The 13,798-nt window shown below is 42.2% G+C and overlaps 1 protein-coding gene across 4 annotated transcripts in view; it reads right to left on the reverse strand.

Moving 5' to 3' along the window:
• SLC1A2 (solute carrier family 1 member 2) overlaps positions 1-13,798 on the reverse strand; it is a 166,923-nt gene that overhangs the window by 104,331 nt on the left and 48,794 nt on the right. Inside the window, exon 1 of one of the 4 annotated variants that reach the window (XM_030794825.1) lies at positions 9,665-10,452. The exons of the other annotated variants lie outside the window; for them this stretch is intronic. Within the exon in view, the coding sequence (XP_030650685.1) occupies positions 9,665-9,672 (8 nt within the window). The 5' untranslated portion in view covers positions 9,673-10,452. Of the gene's footprint in view, positions 1-9,664; positions 10,453-13,798 lie in introns of those variants that run through there. 4 annotated transcript variants of the gene reach the window in all.

Consider the following 13,798-nt stretch of genomic DNA (forward strand, 5'->3'; position numbering starts at 1 on the left):
AACCCCAAAGGGTACAAATGTTTACCCCAGATTAGGGTGAGAAGGTAAAGAAGGGCTAAGGTTGTGAATCTTGCCCAAGGTCATATAACTAATAACATGCACAGCTGGGATTCAAACCCAGGTCTCTCCAGTCAACATATGCTGCTTCCTAGGTCCTGACTTGAGCCAGACCTTAACCCCCGGTACGTGGGGATCCTTCCGTAAAGACACACCAAGATAAGGTTTTATCTCAGCTTTTAAATTTGGGACTCTAAAAAGCTTGGCTGATGCAACAAACCCTTTGATGACTTATTCAAATACTTATAGCTGCAGCTGCCCCATCAAGCCTGATTAGGAAGATGCCTGGGCTGAGATTGGAGCTGCTCGTTGGTCTGAACCCAGATCTCCTACCAGGCACTGAAATGTCCTCAATTCATGGTCTGGAAAATGAAATGGAAGGAGCCTTAAGATTTCATTCTTTTGACTCCCCTAAACTTTAAATACACCTTCTCTCTGAGAGAACATATTAATACTAAAAGCCACCAACATTTTGACTTCCTTTTAAAGGTTATCTTAAAGAGTGAACCCATCTACCGACTATCCTCATCCAATGGAATCAGCTGACCCAGTCCTTGTTGGAGAGGTTAATAAAAATAATATACTAATGATGGCTAACATTCATTGAGTACTTACTCTGAGTCAGGTACTATCCTCCAATAACCCAGTGAAATACATAATACCATTAGTCCCACTTTATAAGTGAGAAAATTGAGGTTTAGAGGACTAGGTAGGCTAACCATGATCAGGCAACTGATTAGTGCCAGAAACAGAATCCAAGCCAGGAACACTTTACTTACGAGCCCATGCTCTTCTCTCTGCGTGATGCTCTCCCCAGCGAACTTCCCACTCCTTCTCTGCCTCCCAAAATGACCAGAACATCTCTGCTTTCCCAGACAGCATGTCAGTTTCTCCCGGGACCATGGATCCTGTCTGAAGAACACTCCAGAATGGAGCCCTTTCCTACTGACATGGACGTGTGTTCTCCCAGACACTTCACCCGACTCAGCCCAGGCCCTAAGGAGGTTTATAAGCTAAAAACAGTCTGGTTTTCAAGTAATATTGAATGAACCCATCAGATACAATATGATTGGGAGTATATTGTGTGTACATTTAAAAGGTAAGATGGAAAACTGTATATATACTCTGATTATTATTTTATTTTTTACTTTTATTTATTTATTTATTTTTGAGACAGAGTCTCGCTCTGTTGCCCAGGCCGGAGTGCAGTGGTACAATCTCGGCTCACTGCAACCTTCTCCTCCCAGGCTCAAGTGATTCTCCTGCCTCAATCTCCTGAGTAGCTGGAATTAAGGTGTGTGCCACCACGCCCTGCTAATTTTTGTATTTTTAGTAGAGACGGGGTTTCACCATATTGGCCAGGCTGGTCTTGAACTCCTGACATCATGATCCGCCCACCTTATTCCCCCAAATTGGTGGGATTACAGGTGTGAGTCACCACATCTGGCCCTGATCATAATTTTATAAAAATTGTACATTGCATCAAGAAAAAAGTGGGCACAAAAGGTTCCTAGTGGCTATCTGTGAATGATAAGATGATGGATGGGTTTTTACTTCCTTATTGCTTCTTTCCTTTATGTTTCCAAATTTCTACAGCAAAAATGAAGTCATTTTTATGATCAGAAACAAAAAGTTGCTAAACTAAGCTGACTGACCAAAAAGGAAAAAAAGTCCATATGACTCAGAGTAAAAACAAAGAACTACTTAATCTATAAGAAACTTTGTTGGCACATTTCCGTCTTCTCGCTACTTACATACCATGCCCTGGTTATGAAACTCAACCTTCATCTAGTTCCACTTAGTTTTCCAGCCTGCTTCTGATGCTGAGTGAAGAATGTCAGTGTTGGGAGTGAATTACCTTAACACATCCATGGTCCCTTTCCAGTCCAAGCCACAGCTTTCTGCAGAGGGAAGGTTTAATTACCAAAAGCTCTGTGACGCAGTTAGCACTATTTTTGGCTGGCAGGCGGGGCAGGTTAGCTCTTCATCCATCCCTGCCTTGGCTGAGCCCCAGAGGTCACAGACAGAGAGCATTTTCACCATCCCAGGGCCAAGCCCATCTTTCTAGAAGCCAATCCGATGCTGCCTCCCGAGAAAGCAGTAAGGCCCCAGTTCCCTTCTGCAAAGGAGTGGCACAATTTCTCCTCCTGATATTCTCACCCCTGTCTAGAATTGCAAGCTGTCTCAGGGCATGCTCACTGCACCGAGAGAGCTGCCCTTGTTTTGTAATACACCTTACTGGATACATTTCAGAGGGTTAGGTTGAGATGGTTGGCAGTGAGTTCATGCATGGCTAAACTGCACCATGCAAGAAATCAATGGGAACTCAAGGGATTGGGAATCAAGGAACTGGGGAGGAAAGAGGGGAGATTTGAGCAGGAAGCAAGAGATCCTATCAATGTGGTGGGGAAGCATGTGCCTGGGCAGCAGAGAGGGACAATGAAAACTGTCCCAGCAGTGAGCACCAGAGACCTCAATATAAAAACAATGACAATAACAGCAATAATCATTTCAAGACCGACTTTGAATTTTGATATCTTATGTCCTTGCTTCTAAGATAGGCTTTTTTTTTTTAAGATTTAACATTTCTGAAATTGGGATGCATATTATAGTCAATATCAACATTTATCTACTATAGTATGTCTCTTTTTACTTGAAAAACTATTATTACATTGTGAGTGCAATTTACAACTAAGGGTGACTTAGAATGGAGTGAATGTGGCTGTTTAGAAACCTTCTGATAGAGACAGATGGGGTTGGGATGACGTGCTCCTTTTCTTGTCTCTTTGCTCTTAAGGTTTCCACTCCCCTAACCGTTCATACGAATGCACAGAAGCAATGCCTCCACTTCTCTTCTTCACCTAGCAGACTCCTGCTCATCCTTCCAATCTTGAATCAAATGTTGCTTCCTCCAGGAAGCCTTCCTGACCTAGCTGAACAAGTCTAACTCTCCTATTGATCTGTGTGATTGATGGGTGTGCATCATCCCCCACTAGACTGTACCCTTCTTGAGCACAGAACTGGAACTTGTTTCCTCACTGCTAAATCACCCATTAAGAGCACAATAGGGTTTTCAATAAATTTTAGTTGCATTAAAATATGCGAGTCTCTAATAGAGAGCTCGAAGACAAATGATTAATTCCCACCTGAGATGATCAAAAGTTTCTTTCAATGATCCTTGGCAAATATCCCTAATAGCAAGGGTGGACATGAGCTAGACCTTCAGAAAAGAAGAAAGTCTTTTCACCTTTCTACCGTCAACAGACCATGTTGATATTTAATTAATTGCATGTTAAATAGTATTTAGGCATTTATTATTATTGTGCTTTTGCCCCACTGGCTCCCGGTGACTCCTCACTCCTATTTCGATTACAAGCCAACGCCTCCTTTGAAAGGATGTTAAGTGAATAAAGAGTACGATCATAGGACTTAGTGCAATATTAATATACATTTAAACTTTAAGGAGGGAGGATTTCAACAGACAGCACAGTTAGAATGGTACCACTGGTTAAAAATCCTATAATCCTGGCAACTACTGAGAACAGTTTCATGCCTAGAAGAGTCCTTAGAAACCCTTGGGTCTGATCATTATACAGATAGAAGGCCAAAACACAAATCTATTACCAAATGACAAAGGTATCCTATTAGTGGCATACTGGGACAAGAGGCCTTCAGATATAAAAAAAATCTTAGCTGGGTGCAGTGGCTCCTGTCTGTAATCCCAGGGCTTTTGAAGGCTGAGGAGAGAGGATTGGTTGGGACCAGGGGTTTGAGACCAGCCTGGTCAATATAACAACACCCTGTCTCTACAAAAAAAATTTTTTTTAAAAATTAGCCAGGCATGATGGTGCACACCTGGAGTCGCCACTACCAGGAATTCTGAGGAGGAGGAATTACTTGAGCTTAGGAGTTCCAGGCTGCAGTGGGCTATGATTACACTACTGTACCCCAGCCTATGTGACAAAGCAAGACTGTGTTTCTTAAAAATAAATAAATAAATAAAAAATCCTGAAATCAAAGGATCTGTGTTGGCCCACCTCTTCCAACGTTGCTTTTTTGCCCTAACACAGTGGTTCTCAGCCAGGGGCAATTCTGTAATGTCTGGACACATTTTTGGTTGCCACTACTAGAGGAAGAGGTGCTATTAGTAATTAGAAGCAGGGATGCTGCAAATCATCCCCCAAAACAAAGAATTATTTTGCCCCAAATGCCAATAGGGCCAAGGTCGAGAAACCCTATCCCAACAGATGTCAGGGAGGCAGAAGGAGCCAGCCATGGGCAATTCCTCACACTTTTCACCCCCAACCGCCCCCAACCCTGTCACCCAAGAACACATCTGAGACTTTGCACCACATACTGAAATATGTGCCTACTCTCACGTGGACACAAATAGATACCAGAAGCCTGGCCTAGCCCCAACAGAAACATGACACATCTTCCACAAGCAGCAAAATCTTCCTGAATTTCCTCCGCTCTAATTATACATTTTCCCATATTTTAAGTTTTCTGAAAATGGAATGTGTCTCGTAATGAATGTAGTTTCCCTTATCCCAATGCTGTTATAAAATAAATGGAAACTCCTATAAATGACTACATTTATAATCAGAGAAACACGGTAGTTTAAACCATAACGTTTACAAAGAAATACAAAAAACAATACAGCATGATGTAAAAATTTGCTTGGTTTCCAAGGATGAAACACAAGGTTTCAAAGAATTTTTCCCTTGTGGAAGGCCCCTTTGGCCAATGTGAGTTCAAACTCTTCCACCTTGTTGGTAGAGAGACTTAAAGCATTATAGAGTTTACTCTCAGGATGAAAAAAGGCCAAAGGTAAGAGAGTCTGTGAATGAGACCAACCATGGTGAGCTCACTTTCAGAATCTCGGCATCAGAGAGACCTGATTTCCCTCCTCCCAACCCTTCACACCCTCCTCCTGCATCTTCACTCCAATAATCCTCTATGGCTTTTTTTCTGTGTTTTTCCATAATTCGCACCATTTCAGATGATTAGCACTTGTAGGTGTACTGGAGCTCACTGGGAAAAAAAGCATCCATGGGTCGTGCCTGTTGACTGCCTTGTTTTGCTGCATGTCTGCACAAAACAGCAGGAAGTGGTCAATGCACCAGCTGTAGAGGGAGTGAGGCCAGTTATAGATCCAATCTTAACATCTTAGCCGGTTGGGTGTGGTAGCTCATACCTGTAATCCCAGCACTTTGGGAGGCCGAGGTAGGCAGATCACTTGAGGTCAGGAGTTTGAGACCAGACTGGTCAATATGGTGAAACCCCACCTCTACTAAAAATACAAAAATTAGCTGGGCATAGTACCATGTGCCTGTAATCCCAGCTACTCGGGAGGCTGAGGCAGGAGAATCACTTGAACGTAGGAGGCAGAGGTTGCAGTGAGCCAAGATCATACCACTGCACTCCAGCCTGGGCAACAGAACAAGACTCCATCTCATCTCAAAAAAAAAAAATCTTAGCTGATGGTCTCCTTAAACAAGTTAGGTAACTCTGAGCCTTGGTTTTCTCATATGTAAGGCACAGCAGATGGATAACAACATTATCCACTACAGAGATGTTTCTCTTTAGTTACAAACAAAATAATTATGTGAAATACACGGTGCATGGCCAACTGCCCACGAAAGTTGGTGTGGCCTTCTGAGCAGGTTGTAGGATGTCTAGCAGTAATGATTCTAAAGATTCTACAGCTTTGTACTTAGCTACACTTTGAGAGTTCCTGAATGAACTGAATACCATCAAATACACCTAGAGTGGGGGACGCCATGATGTTTTTTTCCAAATTCATCCTCACAAACTTATAATCGACCCATACAATATCCCTAATTGATATTGAACAGTGAAGTTATGGGCAGGTGTTTGTTAGTTCTGTAAAATTTCTGGTAATAAGATCCTTGACCTCATTGGTGTCCTGAGATAGTAGAAAGGCTTAGTCAAAAATCTGCTAATGTTCCTGGGCACCTCTGGCCATGCGTTATGGCAGTGCACTTGGTCAGGTGGCTAAGACTCAAGGCAACTCCCAGCACTCCCCTGGAACCCTGGGCAGAAGGCCCTTGGTTGCAATGTGGGCAAAAATGGGGTGCATTCCAAGACACCTACTTTTGGTCAAGAATATAATGTATCTTTTCTCTGGGGCAGCAAAATTCAAGGATCCTTCTCAGATATTTGAAATTATTTCTGAGGGTCTAGAATATTCCTTTGCTCTTGTTGTTTAGGCTTGTTTTGAAACGGACTAAGTAGGTGAATGGCATTGACAAATGTAAAATCTCTGACAATTTAGAGAGAATATTAAGAAAAATGGGGAAAATGAGAATAAAAGTAATCCTTATTCTTTCAAATATAAAGTCTTTATGTGAATTTTATTACATAAAAATGTAAAACTAATTTTCTGATAACACATTATTTAAGTATTGTTATTTCAGGCAATAATTAAATTTTTACTCATTTAATTTGCTCATTTTTATGGCAAGCATTGTATCTCTTATTATAAAAAAGTAAGATCTTTTAGGCCGGGCGTGGTGGCTCACGCCTGTAATCCCAGCATGTTGGGAGGTCGAGGCGGGCGGATCACGAGGTCAGGAGATCGAGACCATCCTGGCTAACATGGTGAAACCCCGTCTCTATTAAAACTACAAAAAAAAAAAAAAATTAGCTCAGCGTGGTGGCACATGCCTGCAATCCCAGCTACTCGGGAGGCTGCGGCAGGAGAATTGCTTGAACCCAGCAGGCGGAGGTTGTAGTGAGCTGAGATCGTGCCACTGCACTCCAGCCTGGGCAACTGAGCGAGACTCCATATCAAAAAACAAACAAACAAACAAAAAGTAACAGTTTTTAAAAGCAAATTCAAATCCATTAATTTTAGATCTCTGTTAAAGGCAGAAAATCTAAATCAATGACTTAAATTAGATAGGAGTGGGGCTTTGTGCAAACAAGTACATTCAGACAACATGGGAGCAGTATTAATCAGGCTTAATCTTTCTCGAAATGGGTAAAAAGCATTATAAATCTGTTTATGTTCACGAACCTGGTAACTTCATTTTGGGAATATGGTGCATGGAACAATCTCTAAGTAAAATAAATGCATTACAAAGATGGTCATTTGCAACACCATTTATAAAATCAGAAAACTGGAAACAATCAAGTCCAATTCCTGCAAAATAGTTGCAAATGACACCACAGCAATAGTGAAGTATAACAGAGCTATTAAAAGATAGAATTCCTTACCCATATTCTCATATGGCAACCTACTGCATGTACGTAAAGCTGTGCATAGTCAGATCCTATATATTCTCCACACAATATAAGAGTGACCATTAGGGCAACAACCAAGGCTAGAAAAGAACTTAGAATAATCATTTTATAGTACATTAAAATGGTTTAAGTTCTTTTTCTTTAAAAAAAGGGGGAAAAAGGCAGGGTGCCGTGGCTCATGCCTGTAATCCCAGCACTTTGGGAGGCCAAGGTGTGCAGATCACCAGGTCAAGAGATTGAGACCATCCTGGCCAACATGGTAAAACCCCGTCTCTACCAAAAATACAAAAATTAGCTGGGTGTGGTGGCAGGCAGCTGTAGTCCCGGCTACTTGGGAGTAAGGCAGGAGAATCACTTGAACCCGAGAGGCAAAGGTTACAGTGAGCCCAGATTGTGCCACTGCACTCCAGCCTGGCAACAGAGCAAGACTCCATCTAAAAAAAAAAAAAAAAAGCAGGGGGGGAAGCCTAGAAAACAGATATAAAGTATGTGACATGATCTCAAATAGTATTGATGTATGTTATGACTAGAAGGGGAATACAGCATTTCAACAGTGATTATCTCTAGTTGAAGAAATTGCAGGTGATTTTTTCCCTTATGCATACATTTATATGCTTTAATACTTCTCTGCAATGAGCATGTAGAACTTTTATGATCATAATATTAATCACCTTTTTAAAAGCTGAAACTATAAATAAGTGAACTTCAAGGAATTCATTTTAAACAGGAGAAACAGGACAAAATGTGAACAGAATAAGTAATTTATATTATTGTAGCAAGGAAAATTACCAGGTTCTTCACAACTTTGTATCATCCACACTGCCAAGGAAATACAGAAAGCTCTTGCTCAAATCCAATTTTTCCAGACTTTCTCAATGTTTTCTGGTTTCCTGAGTAACTGCTATTTGCAATTTATGTTTCATTTGACTTCTTTATTTGTTTTTATCATCATCTTGGACTTCTGAAAAGAGAAACTAACATGTGAAAGAATAGAGTACTGAATATTGTCCCACTTCTAGTAAACCCTAAAGCTGCACCCAGAACCTAGTGAACACTGAATAATGTGTTGAGAGAATAAATAAGTACTAGCCATTTCTTCCAATAATGGAAAAAAAGAAAGAGAAATTTGAAGGAATAAGTAAATAGCAAGCTGGAGGCTGTGGTCATTGTCACACCCACACTCTATGTTGCAAGAGGAAAGAGAAATACTTAACAAGGACCCAGAGTATAACATGGGACCAAATATCTCATGCATTTAGTACTATTAAAAAATACCTTTTTCACCGCGAAAGCCAGACCTGCTAATTTTCCGACCAAATACAGGCAGCAGTGCAACATCGCTGACACTTTTGCTTTAGATCTTTGGAACCAAGACTTCGACAGCAGGGTAAACTGCTTGACAATAAAATCTTAATTAAAGCCACTTGCACTTGCAAGTGGAAATACAGCTATCACACAACACAGAAATGGCAGAGCTGGAATTCATGAATTTTTGTTTGTGTCAATTTCTTCACAGTGATGGCTGAAGACACTAACATTAGAACCTGTAGAAAGAACATGAGGCTGAATGTAGAGGACATATTCATTAAGGACTGCATCACACACTTTTGGGTTCTTCAATTCTTCAAGATGCAATCATGGATGTTGATTTTGACTTAAAAAAAAATACAGCTTTTCCAAGTCACCACTCACCTGCTATACTGCAGAGAAAAAGCTGTCAGCTGCTTTAAAGTTTTCCTAGCCAGTGTTTTGACCTCAAAGACATCAAAAACTGTCCCATCGACTGCTGTCATTTGGCTCGGGAGCCCAAGGTCACTGTTTGTTTGGATGTTGTGTAATCATGAGAGTAAAGTCATCGTCAGTACCGTGTAAATAATATATTATTTAAGCAGTCATTTAAAGGGGAATAATTTGATGTGGAAAGATAAAAATAACTCTGGTTCTTCCATTAATTCATTAATTCATTCAACCTACCAAGTACTTGTCTCACTGCCAGGCACTGGCATGCCGAGACCTGTGCATTTTATTCAGCATCCTAAGACGTTTCAGAAACCAATTGTTTTTCCTGAAAATCAGATTATATTTCCCAACTCTTACTCCTTTCTCTGAGCCTCAATGTTCCTAAGGAAGATCTCACTCACAGGAGCGAACTCACATTATTTCAGCCCCTGGGAAAAGCAAGTGTCTTTGCCAAATACAAAAATAGGCTCTCATGAGTGTCTTATAATAAGCTATTTTTCTGCCTTTTCATTTCTCCTCCCTCTCCAGGAATGCAAACTGATTCCTCCCTTCTCATCACCCCTCACAACCCACCCTTATCCCATCCAAGATTTCTGACCTGACCATTCTCTCGGCTCCAGGAACGTGCTGGTCACGTAGTGCTGGAGTGAGCTCTGTCTTCCATCATAGTCCTGCTATACCACAGAGGAAAAGCTGTCAGGGGCTTTAAAGTTTACCTACCCAGTGTTCTGATGACAAAGACATCACAAACTGTCCTACTGACTTTTGTCATTTGGTTCGAGAGCCCAAGGTCACTGTTTGTTTGGACGTTGTGTAATTATTGGAGTTAAAGACATCATCAGTGTCATCTTTGGCCTTTGATGTCCCTTTTCTCTCCTTAGGCAAGAACCATGGCTGTTTCCTTCCCATGTTTTGTGAATTTCTACTTGGTTATCTCAGGAGCCTGCGGGTAAGCCCCTAAGCCTGTCAGTAGCTCTGACACCAGATGACCTTCCCTGGGTACCTACCTTCACTTCTCTAACACCACCCTTCCAACCCCAGTGACCATTAACCATTTCTTCCCTGGAAGACTCGTTCTTTGACATTTAACCCTGACTGAGTAAAGTCATTAGTCTTTAACTTCTAAATCCCAATGTAGAAGAAACTAGTTCATTTTAAGGCCCAGAGAAGTCCCAGCTTCTGATCTTTTCTTGATGCTTAAATTCTAAATGTTCCATAGCTTAATTTACTCCTGGATTTTGTGGAAGGACCTCTCTTTGTTTTCTAATTAAATGTAAAATGAAAGGTCAACCTGTTGTTTTGAGGTAGGTTTGGACTCTAATCTCCATGTCACCTTCCATGGCTTCCATAAATCATAGCACCATTTCTCAGATGTGCTTCTCAGAACACTAATCACCTAAAATGTTCCTGCATTTATTTTATTTTATTTATTTATTTATTTATTTATTTATTTATTTATTTATTTTAGGAAGAGTCTCATTCTGTTGCCCACGCTGGAGTACAGTGGTACAATCTCGGCCCACTGCAGCCTCCACCTCCTGGGCTCAAGCGATTTTCCTGTCTCAGCCTCCTGAGTAGCTGGGACTACAGGAGCCCACCAGCATGCCCAACTAATTTTTGTATTTTTAGTAGAGATGGGGTTTCACCATGTTGGCCGGGGTGGTCTCAAACTCCTGACCTCAAGTGATTCACCTGCCTCAGCCTCGCAAAATGCTGATATTATAGGCATGAGCCACCATGCCTCGCCTGCTCCTGCATTTTGAGGTGATGGGGGTCAAATCAGATTTGACGGAGCTGCCCTCTTTTGGAGGCTAAGAATGTACATTAGTTTATTAAAGGCTCTGAATTTCTGCAGTGAAGAAACATTCAACTTTGCTTAACCAAGCCATACCCAAAGTTACCCAGAACATGTTTACTTTTTGTTTGTTTTATTTTTCTTACGAAGAACTATATAGATGTATGGATTTATTGATCCAAGGAACATACTCTGAAGTAATAGTCTTCTATATAAAGATCAAGCTCCCTAACACAGCATACAAGGCCCTCTATGTCCAGGCTGGCCTCCCCTCACTTCTGGAGAAGGCCTTTGTTACTCGTTCCTCCTTTTTGCTTCCCCCACCCCTCGTCAGGATCAAAATCTCCCATATCACGGCAATCCTTTAGGTTAAGAAGAGGGGACAAATGGGTGAGAACACAGAGGACTCTGAGCCTAAGCTACAGAGTTGGATTTAGTCTTACGGTAAAAAGGAATAAAGGCTTTTGTCGGCTGGGTACGCTGGCTCATGCCTGTAATCTCAGCACTTTGGGAGGCTGAGGCAGGAGGACTCCTTGAGCCCAGGAGTCCAAGACCACCCTGGACAACATGGCAAAACCAAGTCTTCTACAAAAATACAAAAATTAGCTGGGCATGGTGATGCCTGCCTGCAGTCTCAGCTACTCCAAGGGCTGAAGTGGAGGATCACTTGAGCCTGGGAGGTTGAGGCTGCAGTGAGCCATGGTCACACCACTGCACTCCAGCCTGGGTGACAGACACAGTGAGACCCTGTCTCAAAAATAAATAAAGATTTTTGTCATCATATTGGTAGGATCCAGGCTGCTATATAGAATTATTAATCTGACCAGAGGTTAGCACAGAGAATGGAGCTTCAGTTATCAACTGGGATAGGCGATGGTGGAGATCGGGCCAGGGGACAATCCAAACTACCATCTACCCCAGACAGCAGATGCCCAAGATGTTTTGCAGGTGGCCTGATGCAGATCTCTACTCTGCACAATCCCCACAGGTGTCTGGATCGTCTAGACACACTCCTCACCATATCTGTGGCTCTTTCATAGCTGTCTCTGGCCCCTCTCTGGGCCATTTCAATCCCAATCTGAAATTTTCACGGGTGATATAACATCTGAGAAAGGACTGTTCTTCAGTTGGTTCCTAACAGCAGCCATAGATAAATATGTTAAAATAAAGAGTCCCGTGGCCTGCAGTGGACATCTTTCAGAGCTCCACCTGAGATTCCAATCCTACTTTCAACACTCATGAGCTGTGTGGCCTTGGACAGATTATCTAACACCTGTGAACCTCAAATACTTCATTCATACAACAGATGATAATAATAATAACTATTCACAGGACTGTAGTGAAAATTAATTCCATCAATACATGTGAAAGTGCCTGGAATATGGCATGCAACACATGGTAACTATTATGATTATCCTTACTATGTTGTATTTGTTCACTCCACAAAAATTTCTTAGGCAAAACAACCATTGACTTTATGAGCCTTAAATGGCCTTTGAGCAACTTTGCTTTTGAGAGTCGCCATGGGAATCCATGGCAAATCCACAGCAAACTGGATTTTCAGGTCTCATGTCTTAGCAGCCTGACTACATCCAACTTCTAGTTGCAGCATCTACTCCCCCTTTTGGTGACATTGATCACTTTAGGACAATGATACTAGCTAATCTTCACTGAAGACTTACTATGTGCCAGCCACATTCTAAGTGCTTCACATTTGGCTTGTTTGAATCTTTCAAAAACCTGATGAGGTAGCACTACTATTATTCCTATTGGGGACAAGAAGAAGACGCAGAGAGGTTGTGCAACTTGCTGAAGTTCACAAAGCAGGTCAGCGGCAGACCCTTAAAGTTGGACTCCTGAGCCAATGCATGTTACTATTGCACACCCTGCTTCTCACTGGAGAGGCTTACTTTCTCTCTAGAGAAGGGGAGATGTGCAGCATGAATGTCATAAAGGATGGGAAGTGGAGAAGCCAGGGGTGGTTGCAGGTGAGGTTCCGAAAGCAAAACTATCTTTTGGGTGTTGTGTAGAGAAAATAACCAGTTAATCAATTAGTCGGCCGCAGCCTGAGCAGCATTAACATTCTGCCCCAGACGACAATTTTGGGGTTGCTCCAGACCGTGGATGTCTGAGTAGGAGGCAGACAGCAGGCTGTTGCCTGGCAGTGGGGAAGGAAGGGCGGACGGCCTGGAGCTTGGGACACAGCTGAAGTTGCTACAGATGCCTCTTTTCGGTTGCCAAAGGTTTTGTAACTTACAAAATAGGGAGCTCATCAGAGGGTTTCAAATCTCATTTGGAATACAGGACCAGAGAATGCCTTCAGATCCCTCCAGGCTGTGGAATTCCAGGATGCAAGTTCCCCCAGGGACATCGCTAACACATCTGGCTTGGTCTCAAAATGACAGAGGAACTAGCACTGAGAGCACTTTCTGTCAGCCAGCTGCTTTATACTGAGTTCTTCCAGCGACTCTCTGCACGGAATTATTATTATCTTCATCTTCTTGATGAGGCAAAGAGAGAGAAAATAACTTGCTCCCAGACACGTGGCTAACAAGGTCTGGAGCTAGGACCTGAGCCAAAGAAAGAAGGAAGAAAATGATATCTGGGTGTAGCACTTGGTACTCGATAGGTGTTTTGAACAGGAGGGGCATCATACCTTTTCCTCACTGATTGGTTCTCATTCAAGCATCTACAAAGGACCAAGACATGGAGGTGCACAAGGCAGGCTAGGTCTATGCCTGCACTGAGTGGTATTTCCTGTTCCACCAAAGATAAGAGCTTAGCAGGTGGCAGGGGCACGGGCAGAAGCAGGATGACCCTCAGACCCAGGGACCCTGCATTGTTTTCCATTGCTGCCATCCCATGCACAGAGGCTGGATTGAAAAGCAGCTCTTGGAACACAGTCTGCTCGTTCTGACACTAAGAACACCATATGTG

Source organism: Nomascus leucogenys, chromosome 15, assembly GCF_006542625.1.
Source record: "Nomascus leucogenys isolate Asia chromosome 15, Asia_NLE_v1, whole genome shotgun sequence".
Taxonomy (NCBI): domain Eukaryota; kingdom Metazoa; phylum Chordata; class Mammalia; order Primates; family Hylobatidae; genus Nomascus; species Nomascus leucogenys.